Source organism: Protopterus annectens, chromosome 7.part0 (assembly GCF_019279795.1).
Source record: "Protopterus annectens isolate FY-2018-M chromosome 7.part0, PAN1.0, whole genome shotgun sequence".
NCBI classification, from domain to species: Eukaryota; Metazoa; Chordata; order Ceratodontiformes; family Protopteridae; genus Protopterus; species Protopterus annectens.
Window position 1 is genome coordinate 800,021,393 of NC_056739.1, and position 17,367 is coordinate 800,038,759.

The window sequence follows — 17,367 nt, forward strand, 5'->3', positions numbered from 1 at the left end:
ACCTTGGTGCCTTTCCATTATTAATATGTACTAACTTTTTTAATATTGTACTGTACTTTTCATATATGTTATCTGTGCAGCGTTTCTCCCAGAGCCTCTGCTGAAAAAGGGCAACAGCTCAGCCGGACTAACCCGGTCAACAAATGTCAAATAAATAAATCAATAATTTAAAGTTTATACTAATTGTGCTAAGTAAACTATAGTTCTGACTATCACATATAGCAAGCCAGAGTAAAAGGCACGGGTATATTTTTACAGTGAAGTAAGAAAATATATTCTGGTACATATATGTAGGTGTGCATCTGTTAGCAACACAAGCTTTCTAATTTTATAGGCTAAATCTGATGAAAGGAGAAATTTACACATTTGGGACATTATCCCCACGGGCACAAATATGCACATGCAAATTTTGAGTGCTATGGTTTTGCAAGTTGAATGATAGACATGGTTGAAAGATTTGAACTTGGGTAACCCAGTCTCTCTGAGTTAATAAACTGAATGCATTTATGACTAAAACTATTATTCTCCATTTTTTCCTAAATTCCTGCATTTCACTTGAAATTGCATATTTTTGTTTTCTTTCCCCTACCTATATAAAATCGAGAAGAGGCAATAGGACACACTCTGGACAGTGTATGGGAGAAGTAGGCAATAAACAGATTAACCAAAGAGGAAAAAAGTAGCAAAACTATTTTTATCTATAAAACACACACATGCTAATGTATTAAGTAATTTATCATCTAATAAAACTTTCAGTATTATTGTCTATATGCTTGAAACTAGAGTCAGTTATTTAAAAGCATAATGAGATGCTTTTATTGACTTGGCTTTACTTAACCCCTTTCAAAACTCGCTGATTATTTATTTTAAACTTCCCTTTCTCAGCTAATTAATTTCCTATGTAAGAGCAGATGTTGTTTATCAAGCAATAGGTTTTTCCTGTCCCACCCCCAGAGCAGCTATAAAACCTGATCTCAGGTACTAGTTTGGAAGGTTTATTTATTTATTTTTAAGTAAACTGCTTAATGGTTATGAGTTAAGAGTCACCTTCTTTTTAGCTACAATTCTGCTGAAGAACCAGCCTGCTAAAATGACTAGCCTGTTATTTACAGGGTAAGTATAGTGTTTTGTGAGCTGTCTGTGTTTTTTCAAACCTGACATATTCCTTATCTGTTTTAAGGAGAGGCTTGTAGGTTTGCTACTGATCATTAATTTTTCTGCTTTAGTGTGTCTATTTATAGTTTTAGTTACCCAATTAATGCTTCTAATGATGAGTACTAAACCTTATTTTTTGAAGGCTTTGTTTTACAGTTTGATATAATATGGTTACAATCAGTGTAGAGCTTTCTTCCTAGGCCTCTGCTAAGAATGGGATATCCTCCCAATTTGACTTTCTTGGTAAATAAATTTTAAATGAATAAATGTGTGCTGTTCTAAAGAAATAAGTTCTACAAAGCTTTAGTTGTCCTTAGTTTCCCTTTCAAAAAGGATTAGTAACCCGATTTGTTACTTTCTATATATTTGTGCCCCCCCATGCATGACCCTTTTAGTTGTACAATGGTGTACTTTAACTTGGACTGTATGAATTAATACATGTGACTAGGAGATGCTGATAAATGTTTTTGAATAAATGCTAAAAAGCAAGTTAAATGCACAAATATTTTTTAGCGGGGGGTAAAGCGATGCCTCCTGGTATGAAGGTTGACAATTTTTTTTTTTTCTCTGATTCGGTCTTTCTCTCCCTTTTTCTAGAGTGGCATTGCTCTTTGCAATATTTGTCAGAGCAGATGTACAGACCAACACTTTTCCAGTAGGTAAGTTATTGTAATATAAATGTTCATAACTATTTAAATCAAAATGTATGGAATTTGAAGATGTTATGTTTAATGGGTAAATTGTTTTTGTAGGTGAAGTATTAAACTGACTAAAGGGCCATTAAGTTTAGGTGTTTGTTTACTGTGACTATAGTTCTTTAATCCCTCTAACTGTTCCTGGTATGACTGCATCACTGTATCCTAGAGCATGAATTTTCAGTTATACCCTGAGTGTGTACTAGGTTAATAAAGTTTATTGTGGGAACAATGCATGGGGGATAATGGGATGTTACTATGGCTTATTTTATATAATGTGTCTGTCTTAACTAATTTAGTGAAGGTGTTAATCTGTAAGAAATGCCACATGTCCATACAGACAGTCTTACCAGGGGTAACTATATCCTGGGTTATTTCTGCATACCCAGAGCATGCATTTTTAACTTTCCATCTACTTCATCCTAGTCTTAAAAGCAAAGATTTTTAGAATGCACTGGGTTAACAAATGTGCATCTAGTGGTGGTGGATGAAAGCTAGAAGACAGTGCAATATCTTTAAAGGTGGAGATAATAGGAAAGGGTAGGGATCAGTGTTCAAAAGGCATGGGGGCCACTTAAGGCAGTCTAGTTATAGGTCAAACCATTAGTATGCGCAAGGTCTACCTTGCTCGGCTGATCTGTAGGAACTATCAAAAGCAGATCAACATAGGAACTCCACATTGAAGATGATTCTGATTGTAATGTTGTACTCTTCAGAAGTGAATGCTGATATTGCATTTAGTGCTACATGTAGTATGTAGCAAAGAACCTGAGTATGTCCTCTGGTCCTGCAATTCAAGTTGGGCAGGGGGTGGGGTTGCCACATCAGGAACTGCACAGGGTTTCAGAATAACTACAAACTAAAAGTAAGATGCATCTGTAAATCATTCATTAAAATCTACAAAGACCCTGCCAAGCTGTAGTCCTGGCTGTGTACTACCTGCCACCTTCTGTAGTGAAGGTGTAAATGACCCCTTAAAGGCAGTTTTTCATCTGTGGCTTCTGAATGTCCATGACTATTTTCGTATGGGTACATTTAGACTAATGCAATTCTGTCTGCAGGAACATGGTAAGAGGAGAGGGTCTTGGCTGGTTCTGAAGTTCAAGTTGGAGTACCAAATTAGGAAAGACTCTGCTTCACAAACCACTAACAGGGATTGATTCTTGCAGGCTTTGAGTCTGTCATTAATACAGGACTTTTGGACTGAGCTTTGTGGAACCCTACTGTAAGTATTGCAAAGTATGTCTGTGTGGACTCTGCTCCTGTTCTAACGCACTTAAAACTTCATTATGTTTAGTAAAATGACCTGCCACTTGGGTGAGAACAAACTGCAAGTATTCTAAACATTGAAGAGTGGGTAACCAACCACTTAGCTGTGGGGTACTGGTTATGTAAGAAAAGTTGCAGTCTGATGCTATGAAATGAGTAACTACTCTCCAGTCTGCAAAGTGCTCAAATTTGTCTTGACATTCTTTACCTGGGTACTTGTGGTAATGGTAGAGTAATGCTTAGTGTAGAAAAGCTGTAGCCTGATGCGAGAGGAACTGCTACTAACTAGCACTTAAGTGACTAGAATATGTAAATTGGCTATGATTAGCTGTAGAACTGTTTTTGCTTAAGAACAGAAGTTGGCTAGTGGATTTGACTACAGAACTCCTCGGTTCTGAGAACTCTAATATGCATGTTTGCCTTTGTGCTACTGTGAAATTGTGCAGTAAATTGTGCAGTAAAGAAATTGCTGTCTCCTACATTGGAGTAGGGATCAAACTCTACATCTGATCACCAGCAATCTGTAAAATGAGCAAAGCCTTTTGGTGTTTTGTCCTGGACCAACTGATATGCCAGCTCGAAATATTAACTACTTTTTTGTGCAGGTGTCTTAACAGCTGAATGCCGTCTTCGGCACTTCTGGATGTTAATCCATAAAGACTTCTTGCCTGAGAAATGGGAACTGCAAGTTTTTGGTAAGTGCAAGTTTTTGGTTAAGTGCATGTGTGTTCACTTAAATTTTTTCCATGTAATTTTTGGATTTGCTTTCTAGATCTGCTGCAAGTGTTTCCTTTCGCTGGTATGGTCTGTTTTCTGACTTCACCATATAGCTTCTCCATCTGTGACCTATTGCCCTCTGGCCCTAACATTCCATGAGGTAGCTCCCCATTTTCCAAAAAGGACTTTGCTGTGTATGCAAACTTTTTGAGACTGTCAACAGAAAAAATGCACTCTAGCTAGGAGTTCTCATTCTGTGCTTGCCTCCTTTCTTGAAGGAACTGATCTGTATGCATTTGCATATTATGATAGTCTGGTGCTGATTTCTGTATCACCCGCTTTCTCTGGGGAATACTTCATACGTAGGGTTTAAAATGCATTCTTAGTGGGTTTGCCCTGTTTGCTGACAATGCCTCCTTACTAGGATAGTATAATTGTCCCTTTTTTAGCTTGGTGTAGCTATATTCTTTGCCTCTCCTAGTGGGGGAGGGGGGGGCATTAAAGAAAACCACACTGGCCAGTAAATCCAAGGGTTAATAGACACAAACTTAAAGCCTTTTTTTGGGGGGGGGGTAGTTCCCTTGACAGCTTGTAATACACTTACAGCACCCCTTGAGATTGCCTTTGTGTACCCTCCCAGCACTGATTTGTTCACTTTTTTTATATAGAATAGGACTTCTGTTATGTGAAGGGTTTAAAGAGTCTGAGGGCCCTGCAACTTGTGATTATTTGAACAATGATGTAATATTTTTGTCTGCCTCCTTTTTAGATTGTGCTCTTCTAGTTCACAAATCTACACTTTTGTAAGTGCCTCTGTTTTCTCCTTAATTTGTCCCTTTCTACAATCTCTCTACCCTCAATGATTCTGCCCTTTGTAGCTTTATTTCCCAAATTGTCTTCTCTTCACTTAATGTGGTGAGCCGGAGTAGTTTGTTCTTTGTTCTAGGATCCTTTTCTTAATGCTAGTTTGTATTTCCCAGTCTGCCCTTGGTGTTACTTGGCTCCAAACACCTGCTCTCATGCTGGCTTTAGATCTTTATGATCTCCTTGTTGGGGACCCCCCACCAAAGAATTGCAGATCCTTCTGTCCCTCATGGATCCTTCTACATGAGTAGAGAGAGAATTGCAGGAGGTCTGATTTGCAGATCTATTCCCACTACAAAAAAGTGTTTGCACAGAACTAAGGATTTCCTGACTATTTGAAAATTCCAAGCTGAATACTTGGATCTGTCCACTTTTTATATATGCCTCTGGCAGAATTGCATTGTCCCAGAACCCCCCAGCCACTTGTCTATCCCTCTAAGCAGGTTGTCCTTCACCTCTCTTTTTTGCATACCCTGTATACACACTGTTTGCTGCCTTTTCAGTGCTCTGTTGGCCCATCTGGTTCTCTTTAACCCTGCTGTTTTGTCAAATTTTACCCTTATCTAATCTTTAATATCTGCCAGTTTCCACCAAGCGCCTATAGGTTTCAGACCCTGCCAAACCACTAACACTTCACTTTTTTTTTTTTTTTTTTTTTTTCTTTGTATTTTGTCCTGTTTCTAGCAGCTTTCAGTATATCTCTTCACAGCATCTGACTTCCAGTGTACATGGAACATACCAGCTGTCTCTCGTAACATTCTTGTGCCTTTTCCCAGTGGTCATCTCATTTGCCCTTTGCTACTTATCAGCTTTCCCTAAATGGGACATGTTGCCTCTTGCCATCTCCCACACCTCTTAACTCTACTTATCTTGTACCTATTTTAGGGTTTATTTTCTTTTTTGCCATTTATGGAAGTGTACCTATTCAGGTTTACTCAGCCCATTCATAGTCCCTCCCCACTTGTCACACACTGAAGTTTAGTATACAGAAATCTTGGTTAACATGTCACTGGCACCGATAACAGGATTTGTCACCTCCCTCTTCAGAAGCAAAATGCATGATTGAGGCAACTTTATGCAATATTAAGTCTAAAGGTTTTGCACATTTTGCATTTTTTTGACACTAGTTAGTACTATCCCACAAATGCTGGAAGTGGGGAAGAGTTGTGCTATTTGGTATTCAAATGTTAATTGGGTGTCTTTTGCTCAATGGTGTTTGTACCTATTGAGAGGTATGCTATCTTTTTAAAAAAAAAAAAAAAAGATAGGAAGAGGGCACTGAAAGTACTTTATAATCAATCGTAGTCTAACCAGAGATGCATGGAATTAGTATTCTTGTTTCTGGACCTGCTTGTTCTCCTGAGCTAGAATTGCATAATCTCTTCCCCCATTGGTAGCCCTGGTAGGTCATGGCTCAAATGTTATACTTCCCAAAACTTTCTGCTACTGCTTCAAATAGTTTCTTCTGCAAAGGGTGGGAGGTTGGCATAATGGTTAAGGTGTTTACCTTGCAAACACAAGGTGCAGGGTTTGATTCTCACATGGGGTAGTTGGCTAGGTTTAAAATGACCCACAAGGGCAGTTAGCCTAGTAATAATCTATGAACCTAAACTAACATGTTGAATGTACCTAGACCTCTCTTGGTGAGGTTTGAACCTAGGACCATTTCAGCTTCACCAAACTCCTCCTGCCTGACACTTCTGATAGCCTACTATGGTCAGCATGTAGGCTATGCCTTCTGACCCACCTTAATTTATGCTCATCTACTCACCCCCCCCCCCCCCCCCATTTGGCTTCATACTTTATAGTCTCCTCCCAGTTATTCTCTTCCCATCACCCTGCTTAGTTTCTTCCAGTTGGCTCATCTCCATACTTTTCATCTTTAATGCTGACTAGGTTTTTGTCCCCTTTCCATCCTGTATTTTGGGTTCTAGCATGGCTTTTCTCCAGCTACAGATTCCTGAAGCTGTTTGCTCTTAACTCTTTGGCCATCCCATAGCTAGATCAGCCCCATGCCCCTCCTAAATCTGAATCACATTCTTACTACTTTAGCTTGCCTGCTCTCTAAATCTGCTTGCAGGATAGTCTTCTGTTCATTAATCTTGTGTCCATTTCTGGCCAAATGCTTGTCCACCTTCAGGTATGCCACCAACCTCTCTACAGAAGAGGTGGGTGTCGACTAGTTACTCTACTCTCAACACCATGTCTTGCGCATCTGGTTGTACTTGGAACAGGTGAAATCCTATAGTGGCTTTCTGCTCCAAAGTGAACGCTCTCCACACACATTGAGGCCTAGGCCTGGAAGAAATGTTAACTAAATATTTTTCTTGTAACTGCATTTAGGCTGGTCCCTAGGTTTACTGGTTCAAACTTTCCATGATGTGCACCAGGGAGCTAATGCAGTGTCTTGGCTAATCTAGCATTTCTTACTATTTCCACATAACTACTCCACCAGTGTTCTTTCTAGATTGTTCTTGGTAAGCCAAAGGCAATCTCTGAAGATGCGCACTTTCATTTTATCACTTAGTGGCATGTGGACAACTGAAGCTTATAGCATATGCTGCATGCCCTTGTTTGGGTGGGGATGGGAGAATAGATTTAGATAGTGACATGCCATAAGAACTGCCTGGGTAAGAACTCCCTGAACTGTTATCAGGCTTGTATTCCTTATTGGTGGATTTCTTTGTTAGAAGGATAATTGTGTGGCTTCATGGTGTGGTAGGTATTTTCTGTGTTTTGGTTCTGCACAGGAATTTAAGTACTCTTATTTTTTCCTAGATCCTGCTGAAAAGATGTACGTAGTGATAACTACAGCACTTGCAACACAATGTGGATACACCATTTCCCAGGATGCCTTTCAGAATGTGGAAATCAGGATCTCTTTTCTAGCTTGCCTAGTGCAAAATGAGGTAAGCAAGAGTAATGGGTTATTAAAGCAGTTTTGCTCTTTTATGAAAGTAAAAATTGGTAGGCAATTTGAAGGGAGGACCTTCAAGGTACAGTACTAAAGGCAACTGATTCATTTTGAGGCATGCTTCACTGTGTCTATAGTTTGTCCAGATTTTGGGCTAATTTCTGGCCTGTTTGGCAGATCATTATTTATTTTAAGTGACAAGTTTCATACTGAAAAAAGCTGAGTTTGAGTAAAAAAAAATCTGTCTAATTCTGGGCAATTATGTTAAAGGGGCTGAGCACCTGTGATAGCTGGGTCAAACTCTCTCAGCCCTTTGTGTCCGGCAAACTAAACACTGTAGCAAGTGACTCAATATAGTGAAAGCACTAATCCTTATGGATCTGCTTGAAATCACAATATTTATAGATTCTAAACCAAGGTAGTCAGCTCTGTCCGAAGGACTAAATCTGGAGTGACTTCCTAGCAAAATTCACAAGTGGCATTTGAGAAGTGAACTATCCTGAGCACAAGTCAACACATTCAACTCTGGTATAACTTGAGCATGTGTTTCTGCCTCTTCCTTTTAATGAGGAGACAGGTTATGCGAGAGGATAAAGATGGGCAGATTATGTCAAAGTAATGCCCAGCCCTTGTGGCATGAAGATACGTCTGTAAATAGAGGTGATGGTGGCCAGTCTTTGAGACACAGCAAAGCCATAATTAACCAGCTGTATAACCAAGGAACAAGCAAGCCTGTTATGAATCTTGGGTTAATGGAGGAAGGTGGACAGATGTAGTGGTCCAAGAAAAATCTCTTTACTAGATGGTGGACAACCTTGTCCTGAGCTGATAATGGTGGCTGCATGTATTTGAGTGTTGGGAGTAACTTGAAGTTTGGAGTAACTTGAGGTTTAAGTAATGCAGGTACTTGAAATGGATTGTGCTGACTAGTTTGGTGCAAAGTGCACTTCTACTAAAATACAGCATCTTTGTGCAGAGCTGGTAAGCAGAATAAGCAGAAAAAACAGAACTATCTCCACTTCTGCAGACCTGAGCAGAAAGCTTCCTGAGAGGCAAGGCCTGAGACTAATCCAGCCACTCTAGCTGGAGTATCAAACTTCCATCAGCCAGACCCTGAAATTAGACTAGTTCTGTTCCATCCATGGAATAGTTTTGTGCTGCTAAGGGATCAGAATTGGAAGCTACAAACGAGTTATGATACTTAAAGCCTTAGTTACAAAATTCAGATTCTGTCAGCAGGAACTATGGGGAAGGTGTAGTTGAATATACACCATAGGATGGTGGCCACTGCTCTTCTGCCTCTTACTGTTTTCCTTGAGCAAGAGTATGCAAAGGGCTGGTAAGCTGGAAGATCTGACTGGACACTTTTTGGTAATGGCTAGAAGAAAGGCTCATTATGAATTGGTGCAATAATGGTGTTCCATCTCTTAATTCTGCAAGGTTTGTAGCACCTTCTTTGCATAGAGACTAATGTTGCATGTTCTCAAACAAGAGCACAACTGCAACCCTCTGCCAGATCTTGTAGTTTCATCTAAAGCATTTTTAATAAAACCTCTGAAAAGGGGGAGCTGTTTCTGAGGGGGATTTCCATAATTATCTTGCTTGGTATGCAAATGTCTTCTTGACTGGTGGTTATTTGAAGAAATAGTGATATTCCTGCCTTTGAGAGCCTTCAGGACTAAAGTCTGGTCACAAGCTCTAAATGAGTCCAGTCCAAGAGTTGAGTAAGCTTGGTGTGAATGAGCCAAAAGGACCTTCCAGCAAAGCACCCTTAATTAGGACAGGCTCACTTGAAATTGGGAGGCCAGAATTATTTGGCACTCTGGAACTTCAGCTGCAGAGTTTGTACTGAAATTAGTATACCTGCACAAATGTGTCGGTCTGGAGTGCAAATAGCACCATGAACATCCTCCTATATGGCCCAGAAGATGCAATAAGGTCTGTCTGGACTATTGGGCCCTTATCCAGGATTTCAATGTCACAACTTCTGCTCTGATTAGCCACTGTGCCTATAAAGGTCTTGCTCTGAAGTTGGGGAAACATCTCAGTGCTTCCAGTGACTGCAACTGTTGTACCTTTTTTGAGACCTCTGCCAAGTAGAGGAAATGAAACTCCAAAGCTCTTGAGTAAACAATTTGAGTGAAGAAAAGCTCAAATGACTGCCATCTAGAATGATCTGGAAGAGTCTAGACCCCTAATGTGCTAAATGGGAGTGTAGTGACAACTGGGCATCCTTTGCCTGAAGCATTACCACTAACCTCTCTAGATCAGTTGCTTGTGATGGGCTGGGCTTCTCTCATCCATCCCATGAATCTGCCTATATCCTTTCGGCACTGGTTTAGGTTTGCTTTAATGCTCTGAGATTTGGGCTCTTGGAAGCCTTTCTGAGGCCTTACAATGTCTAAGCTGCCTACTTGGGTGGGGGAAAACTGTCCATATATTGGGGCTACTGGAGCTATTAATTGAATGGGATGGGGCAAGAGCAATGTTTGAGCCTGCATTTGGAGGCTTCTCCAAGTCCCTGATTCTGCCATTAAGCTGTTCTCACCAGCCTAACCAATCGGCACTCCAGAATATTCCTGAACACTGGAGGGTCACAACCTCTGCCTTCCTGCCAGTGTGACAGCCCCCAACTATAGCTATTGGGAACAGCATAATATAATGGCTGGCCACTGTGGTAGCCCACTGAAATCCATAGATGTTCTTGAAACCCAAACCTCTGTCACAAGCTTCTTTCAAGGTGTCAACCTTGTTTAAGCTTGACATGAATGGTGGTTATTGTATTGGGGTAATGTATATTAAATATCCAATTACAAACCTGTCCACAAAGCTTTGAACTCTGGCTGGTAAGGTAGTAAAATGATGTGTTTACATTTGACTAAGATGCTAGTCAGGTCTTTTTAAGATTGTAATGGGCCTCTGCACTTTTTTGGAGGGGGCGGGTCATTCTCTGCAGGAAGAGTCGAGGCATTCAGGCTTTTCACTCTTCACTCTTTGATGCAGTGATGCAGCTTTTCCTTTCACAGAGATCATACAATTCATCCAGATTTGGGGAAAATAACTAGTCTTAACTGGTTAATCAGACCACTACAGGAACTTGACAAAGTCAAACTTGCTGATTCTGCAAGGGGACACTACTAGCAATGTCTGCATACATCTGAAACACTGGGTCTTGTGGGGGGCAGGCTGTCCCTGTATGTGTGAGAGCAGACTTTTTTGTAGGGGTTGCCATTGTTATGAAAGTATCTAGAAAGCTGGTTGGCATGGCTGCTTGCAGTATAGAAAGCTATAATAAAGTTGGCAGTATGCATACTGTTGGTGACTCTGCGCAAGTAGGCTACAGTGAGTGGATGGGATGAGTTGGTTAAGGATGCAGACGAGGGTGAGTAACGCTTTAGGATATGCCCCTCTGAGTAGTGCAGTGGGTGATGTCTGGAACTAGTAATTCCACATTCAAGGTTCTGCGACAAGAGCCATAGATGTATGGTTTGTTTCAAGCTCCCATCCTAACAAGGAGAGGACAAGTGCAGTCTTCAAAAGGGGAGGAAAATTGGGGGGGGGGGTAGGTGAACTGAAATAAGTAAGAATGGTAGGTCGCAGCAGGCACATTGCTAGCTTGTGAAAGCTAGCGGGGTCTTAAAGGCTGTATGGATGAGCTTTGAGGTATGACTCGTGGAAAGATTTGAAGAGGTTGTCCACCTAAAGGAGGGTCTGCAAAGGTGAGTAAGGGGGATGTTAAGTGAGAACCATCTTGCATAGGATGGAGGCAATGTTGTACCTTACAGTTGGCAAGGCTTAAATTTCTAAGGTGGGAGAACTGCAAAGGGACACTAGGAGGGACACTAGGATGCCTAATATAGAAGTATGGACGACAGTGATGCCATTTTTAGTGGGGTAGGTAGCAATTTCCCAGTCTTTGTCACTGGCACTTGATTAACAAAGGCCTTAGTCTTGTGAACAACTAAAGCAGTTTGGCAGTGGTGGCAGTTTAGCATGGCATACATGTGTGTTTTTGCTTCAGACAACAGTTAAATTCTATTTTACACCCTTAACAGGACTCTGAAGGACCAACTCCATATCTGGCATGTTTGGTTCCCATCTGCTCATATTGCTCCATAGAGGGAGTAGAGCAGCTATAAAAGAAGGTAATTAAATAATCCTGAAGCTAAATACGAAAAAATGTTTAGGCATGTGAATTTGGGAAGGTTCTTTCTAGGCAGACTAGCTATAGTGATCAGACTACAGTTAAGTCTAGTAGTTGGATGTCAGACTAGTTTGCCATGACTAAGGATAACGCCTATCTTGATAGTTTAAATTGAGTACATGTGGGATTGCAGGTGCAGGTCTGAATGATCTGGTGTTTGAGATTAATGGGTTCTTTTAACCTACACTAAATGTTTGTAGTAGCCTGTGTCCCCCCCCCCCCCAAAAGTAGACCATTAACTTAAAATGGTGGCTTTCAAGTAATTCTGTGTTCAGTCGTGTGGTGGGTTTTTTTTTTTTTTTTTTGCCATGAATAGTGTTTGAAAAGGGCTTGACAGTCCTTGCCTTTGACAATGGTCATGGTTTGAAGCCCAGTTAAGGATATTGGTAAGTGGAAACTACATTCTGGTTAGAGCTTTGTACCAATGCTTTCTTCCCATCTTTTGCTAGCTAGTCAGATTTCCCAAGATCTATTTCCCAAGATCTATTTCCCAAGATCTATTAAGGCATGGGTAGGCTTAATGCAGTTTTCATGTACGTTTTTCATTCTTCAGAGAGCACTGTAGTGGTGTGTGCACCTGTATGTCTGTTTTGCATGCAGTTCTCCAAAATGCATGGCTGTAATGCCAAGCTTCATTCTCTCCACCTTCCCAATGGGTAGCTTGGTGGGTACCCATAACAAAATCCTAACCATATATTTTGTATTCTGCCTGTCCTGAAATTCTAGCACACCTGTGGTTTAGTAATTACTTTTGAAATGCTAGATAGTTTTACTTATGGCTAGAATGATCTAATACCTTTCATCCCTTTCTTCCAGAATGATTATCGATTTACTCTGCATGCACAAATAAATGCAATGCACCATGATGGCAAGTCAAGTCATTTGTTGGTGCTAAAATGTGACCTGGGAACAACTTGGAAAACCAGAGAGATTGTATGTGAAGAAAACTACATGGAGGTAAAATGCCAGCAATCTTGCAGTGCCACTGTATGGGAAGTGGACAATTTCAAGTGCTGAGTTTTAGATGTTCAGGTAGCTGCAGTGTAATCTGTTAATGGATTATCAAATCTATTGTGTAGGTTTCAGTAAAGCGACAATTACCGGACTTCCAAGATGATGCTGAACAGGACTGGTATGAAACCATCCCTTTGGTATGTACATTAAAGTGCTTTTAATCTTGCTCCCCTGCCCCCAAATGCTTCCCCCAGTGTTGTATATAAAAAAAATACAGTACATGTATAGCATAATGGATGCACTGAATTTCTGACTGGAAGTAACTAGAGAATCCATTAAAATTCTTGGCCGCAGAGGGCTGTTTGTCAGGACTTGTCAGTATTGGAATAATGCTGACTTGGTCTTTTGGCTTGATCTTATATTGGGTAAATGGTTGAGAGCACTTGTATAAATCTGAATATCCCAAATGGCTTGTAAATCGTAGAATTGTATCCCTGGTTGTCTGCAGATTGGTATTGCATCACTTATGGCAGTTTGTAAAACTCATCTACCCTTAATTGCATTGCACACTTGACTTTCCTGCTAGGGCCTTGGTAGCCATAAGATCCCCTGCATGGTATGTAATGGAATAGTCTGACCCCTGTTGGCTTGCAATTACAAGCCCATTGTGTGCTGTTGCTTGTCTGCCTTGAGCATAACCAGTAAACGAGCCATCAGTGCTGTGCTTTTTCTCTTGGCTGACTTGCATTGCTTGGCTTTGGCATTTACAGTCCACTGTCTGTAGTGTTTACTTTTTAACTGTTCCGAAAGCTGTTTAGGCATACCCTTTTGTGTCTGCTGGTACTGTCTTGGACCTGGGAATTTGGATCTTTAAAGTCTCCAAATGCTCCCTTTCTCCCCATTCCAGAGTGTACCTTAAGTTGTCATCCCTATATTGATACCCAAAGACCTATAGATGAGTACTGTAATTTGAAATTTATTCCCGTGAGTACTGGTCATCACTTGTAATAGCCATGGCTAAAATTTATTTGTACCTCAATGCTTTACTAGCATGCAAAGGTCTCCTGATCTGTACTTTTAAAGACCTACTTGCAACTGGTATTTCCCCTTGTGGGATTGAGTCCCCTGATGAGTGTACCTTGTGTTGCTTGGGATACTAGTTCTTGGCCCATGAATAGTGGCTGGGAGTGATCTATACAGCTGACTTCAGGTTACTCTCAGGCCAGATCCCATACCCTTGTGTACAGAGGATCCATGCTGCAGTATCAATACATTGATATACTGAGGAGGGGGTCTCCCTTTCAGGTCTGCCCGTGTAGTGCTTTCCAACACCATATGGGTAGGTTCTCGAGACCCTTTTGGCATGCACATCAAGTGGGATGAGACCATGTGAAGCTGCTGTGGGTCTTGGGTGGGGGTTCTAAGCCACACATTTCCACAGCATGCTGATATCTACTTGGCAATGAGGCACACCTTAAGGATGTGCCTGCCCCAGGGTAGCCACCTCCAGGACATGCGGGCATTGGCATGCAAACTTACCCAGGACTAGCATGCTTGTCGGCTCTTTTGAGCAGTTACTGTTTCATGAACTTGGGTCTGGCTTCCGGGTCTGGCTTCCAGGTGAGCAGAAATCCTATCTAGGTTCTTGGGTCCATGAGATGCTGGGGTTGTACTGATAGGACCCTACTTTATCATTCCACCTATAACTTGGATTCCTTCCCACCCTGAAAAAAAACTTGTGCAGTTTGAGATTCATTGAAGCATAGGTTCATAGGTTTATACTAGGCTATCTGCCCCAAGGCATTTATAAGCCTACCCCAAATTTTTGTGGCTTACGCCACCCCTTGTATGAAAAAATACTGTACCCATTAGTTTGTTGTGCCTCTGTCCAGCAGTGACACAGAGATGATTCTGGGTAAACCTAAGATCTCCCATCCACAGGTCAAGATTTCTCTTGAACAGAGCCAGCGAGGTGCTCTGCCTTACATGGACCGGGACTCTATTCTACAGCATAGGGAGTCTGAGTGATAAATCTATCCCTCCAGCATGTCCTATTTATATCCGTGCTAAGGTTTAAGTCACTTGCTCTAGTGGTTTTGGTGGATTTGGATTTTTTGAGGTGGAGCACGTCCATTAATTCTGGGTTGGACATGGCCTTGTATGTCAGGCAAATGTCACCTCTGAGCAGACGGTATGCGACTGAATAGAGCTGGAGTTTCTTCAATCTGGCAGCATATGACAGATTTTGGGAGTCCCTTTATCCTTTTGGTGAGAAACTTTTGGGGTCTCTCCAATTGCTGCAGATGTCGGGCGAGATGCATCCCGAATGGGGCATTTTACTCATAGAGTACAGGGGAACAATGACCTCACTAGATCTGGATGCGAATCCCTTCATGATCAGGTGGGCAATGTAGAAGGTCTTTCTAACCACTTTAGCAACGTGAGTGTCAAAAAGGCCACTGTCAACCTGGGTCCCCAGGTCCCTGAACCTCTTCTGTGCTTAGTGGAGCCACCTATATGGTAGCTTGGGGTTACCTTGTTTTTCCCAAAGGGTATGAATATACATTTTTTGGCATTTAACTTCAGGCCATGGCTCTGGCACCAGCTATCTGTTTCCGTGAGTCCCTTCTGAAGGATATCTGTGTCCGATGCACTTTCCACTATGGCGCCCAATTTGCAGTCATCTGCAAACTTTCAGCCAAAGTCCTCCCATGTTGGCCTGTACTTCTGAGAAGTAGATGCCGAACAATAGGGGGCCAAGGACAGAGAGACCGGCTAGCAACTCTAACCCTGTGGGTTCTGTCCTTAAGCCAGTTTGCAACCCATCTTGTGACATATGGGTTTACATTTAAGCTGGTAAGTTTTTCTACAATACCAGAGTGGGGTATTGTGTTGAAAGCCTTTGCAAGGTCAAGGTAGGCTGTATGGACTGCCTTTCCCTCATCAATGGCCTTGGTGACTTGTTTCGAAGAAGTCGACCAAGTTCAAAAGGCATGATCTTCCCTTGACGAAGCCAAACTGGGTCGGGTCCAATGTCTGCAAGTCCCCTATATCTTTGTTTATGAGCTCCATTATGATCCTTTCCATAGCTTTGCAGACTAGACTTAAGCTTATGGGGCGGTAATTATCAGGGTCCGTAGAGGCTCCGTAGAGGCACCGCCTTTGTGGAGTGGGACCACAGTTGCCGTACACCACTCCTTGGGCACGTATCCTGTGGTAAGGCTGAGATTAAACGGCTGCCTTATGTGCGGATTTAATTCCTCATTTAGCTTGTGTAGCACAGCCGGGGACACCATCCGGTCCCATTGATGCTGTGTTTTTAGCTTTAGAGAGCAGCTTTCACCTGCGCATTTGAGATGTCTGGGAGGCTACACTCTGCTGGGATAGTTCTCTCCTTTAGGGGGGGGAGAGGGGGGGTGAAGTTTGCACTGAACCCATCTGCCAGTATGTTGGCAATGTCTGTGGGTTCATTTTTGTATCATTTTGGACTAATTCTGAGCATATCTGGGAGTTTCCACCCAGGTTCCTAACAAAGGCCTTATGATTGTCCTTTGAATCCATGGCAATTTTTCTCTCAAAATTGGCCTTAGTTGATTTTGAGTGCTCATATTTTTTTACTAATAATCAGGAGTGACTTCCCTTTTATGGATTTTGTTCTATCATGTAATAGCTTTCTCCTCTTATTGTAAAGTTTGTTAATGGCTGGGGTCCACCAGACTGGACGTTTGCCCTTTGTGGAAAGAGTCTTGGTTTTATTTGGGATTGCCTGATCCATGCAGTCCTGGAGGTGTTCATAGAAGGCATTTGTAAGGGCTTCCACAGCTTGGGTTGTGGTTTCCACTGTCTCAGGGGCCTTGAAGGATACCACACCAGTCTTGAGTAGTGTGAAGTTTGCTTTAGAGAAGTTCTTCACTGTGGTCTTTTTTGTTTGGGGTGGGGGTGGGATGTGGATTTCCAGTGAGATTAGTTTATGATCAGATCTCACCAATGAGGGATATACTTCGGTGTGGAGCATTTTGTCCCCATGTTTGTGATGAGATCTAGTATATTTTCTCCTCTCGTGGGAACAGTGACTAGCTGTTCCATGGCATTTGAATTTATGAACTCCAGGAACCGTTGGGCTAGGAAGTTAGGGCTTGATATTCGGGTAGTTGAAGTCACCCAATATGATGGTGTTTGGAGATACATTTATACCCTCCAGTGTCTTCAGGAAGGCTGTGTGGGGTTCCTGAGTCTGAGAGGGTGGCCTGTAGCATGCTACAATTTGTAGAGCAGTTTTGCCTATGGTTAGTTGCACCTGGATGGCTTCCAAAGCTTCGTGCGTTGCCACCAATCTGGAGGTGTGGGTATCCTTTATGAATATGGATACACCCCCTCCTTTTGTGGTGTGGTCCAGGTTTTGGGGCCGGAATGCATGATATGAGGTAAAACCTAATAGTGCCGGGGTGCTCTCAAGAGCCTTGAACCAGGTTTCAGTTACAGCACAGACATCAATGTTCTCCATACTGAGAAGGGCCTCGAGTGCGTGCATTTTGAGATTTAGACTTCTGGCATTGAGCAGCATTACCCTCAGTTTCTTTCAATTTTTGTTTTCT

At 41.8% G+C, this 17,367-nt stretch overlaps 1 protein-coding gene across 2 annotated transcripts in view; it reads left to right on the forward strand.

Moving 5' to 3' along the window:
- Positions 1-980: 980 nt before the first annotated feature.
- LOC122805848 overlaps positions 981-17,367 on the forward strand; it is a 116,469-nt gene continuing 100,082 nt past the window's right edge. Inside the window, exons 1-6 of one of the 2 annotated variants that reach the window (XM_044076104.1) lie at positions 981-1,113; positions 1,753-1,814; positions 3,725-3,814; positions 7,479-7,609; positions 12,635-12,775; positions 12,898-12,969. In XM_044076104.1, coding sequence (XP_043932039.1) covers positions 1,091-1,113; positions 1,753-1,814; positions 3,725-3,814; positions 7,479-7,609; positions 12,635-12,775; positions 12,898-12,969 — 519 coding nt within the window. In that variant the 5' untranslated portion in view covers positions 981-1,090. The remainder of the gene's footprint in view (positions 1,114-1,752; positions 1,815-3,724; positions 3,815-7,478; positions 7,610-12,634; positions 12,776-12,897; positions 12,970-17,367) is intronic. The other variant, XM_044076103.1, reaches the window with a different exon arrangement.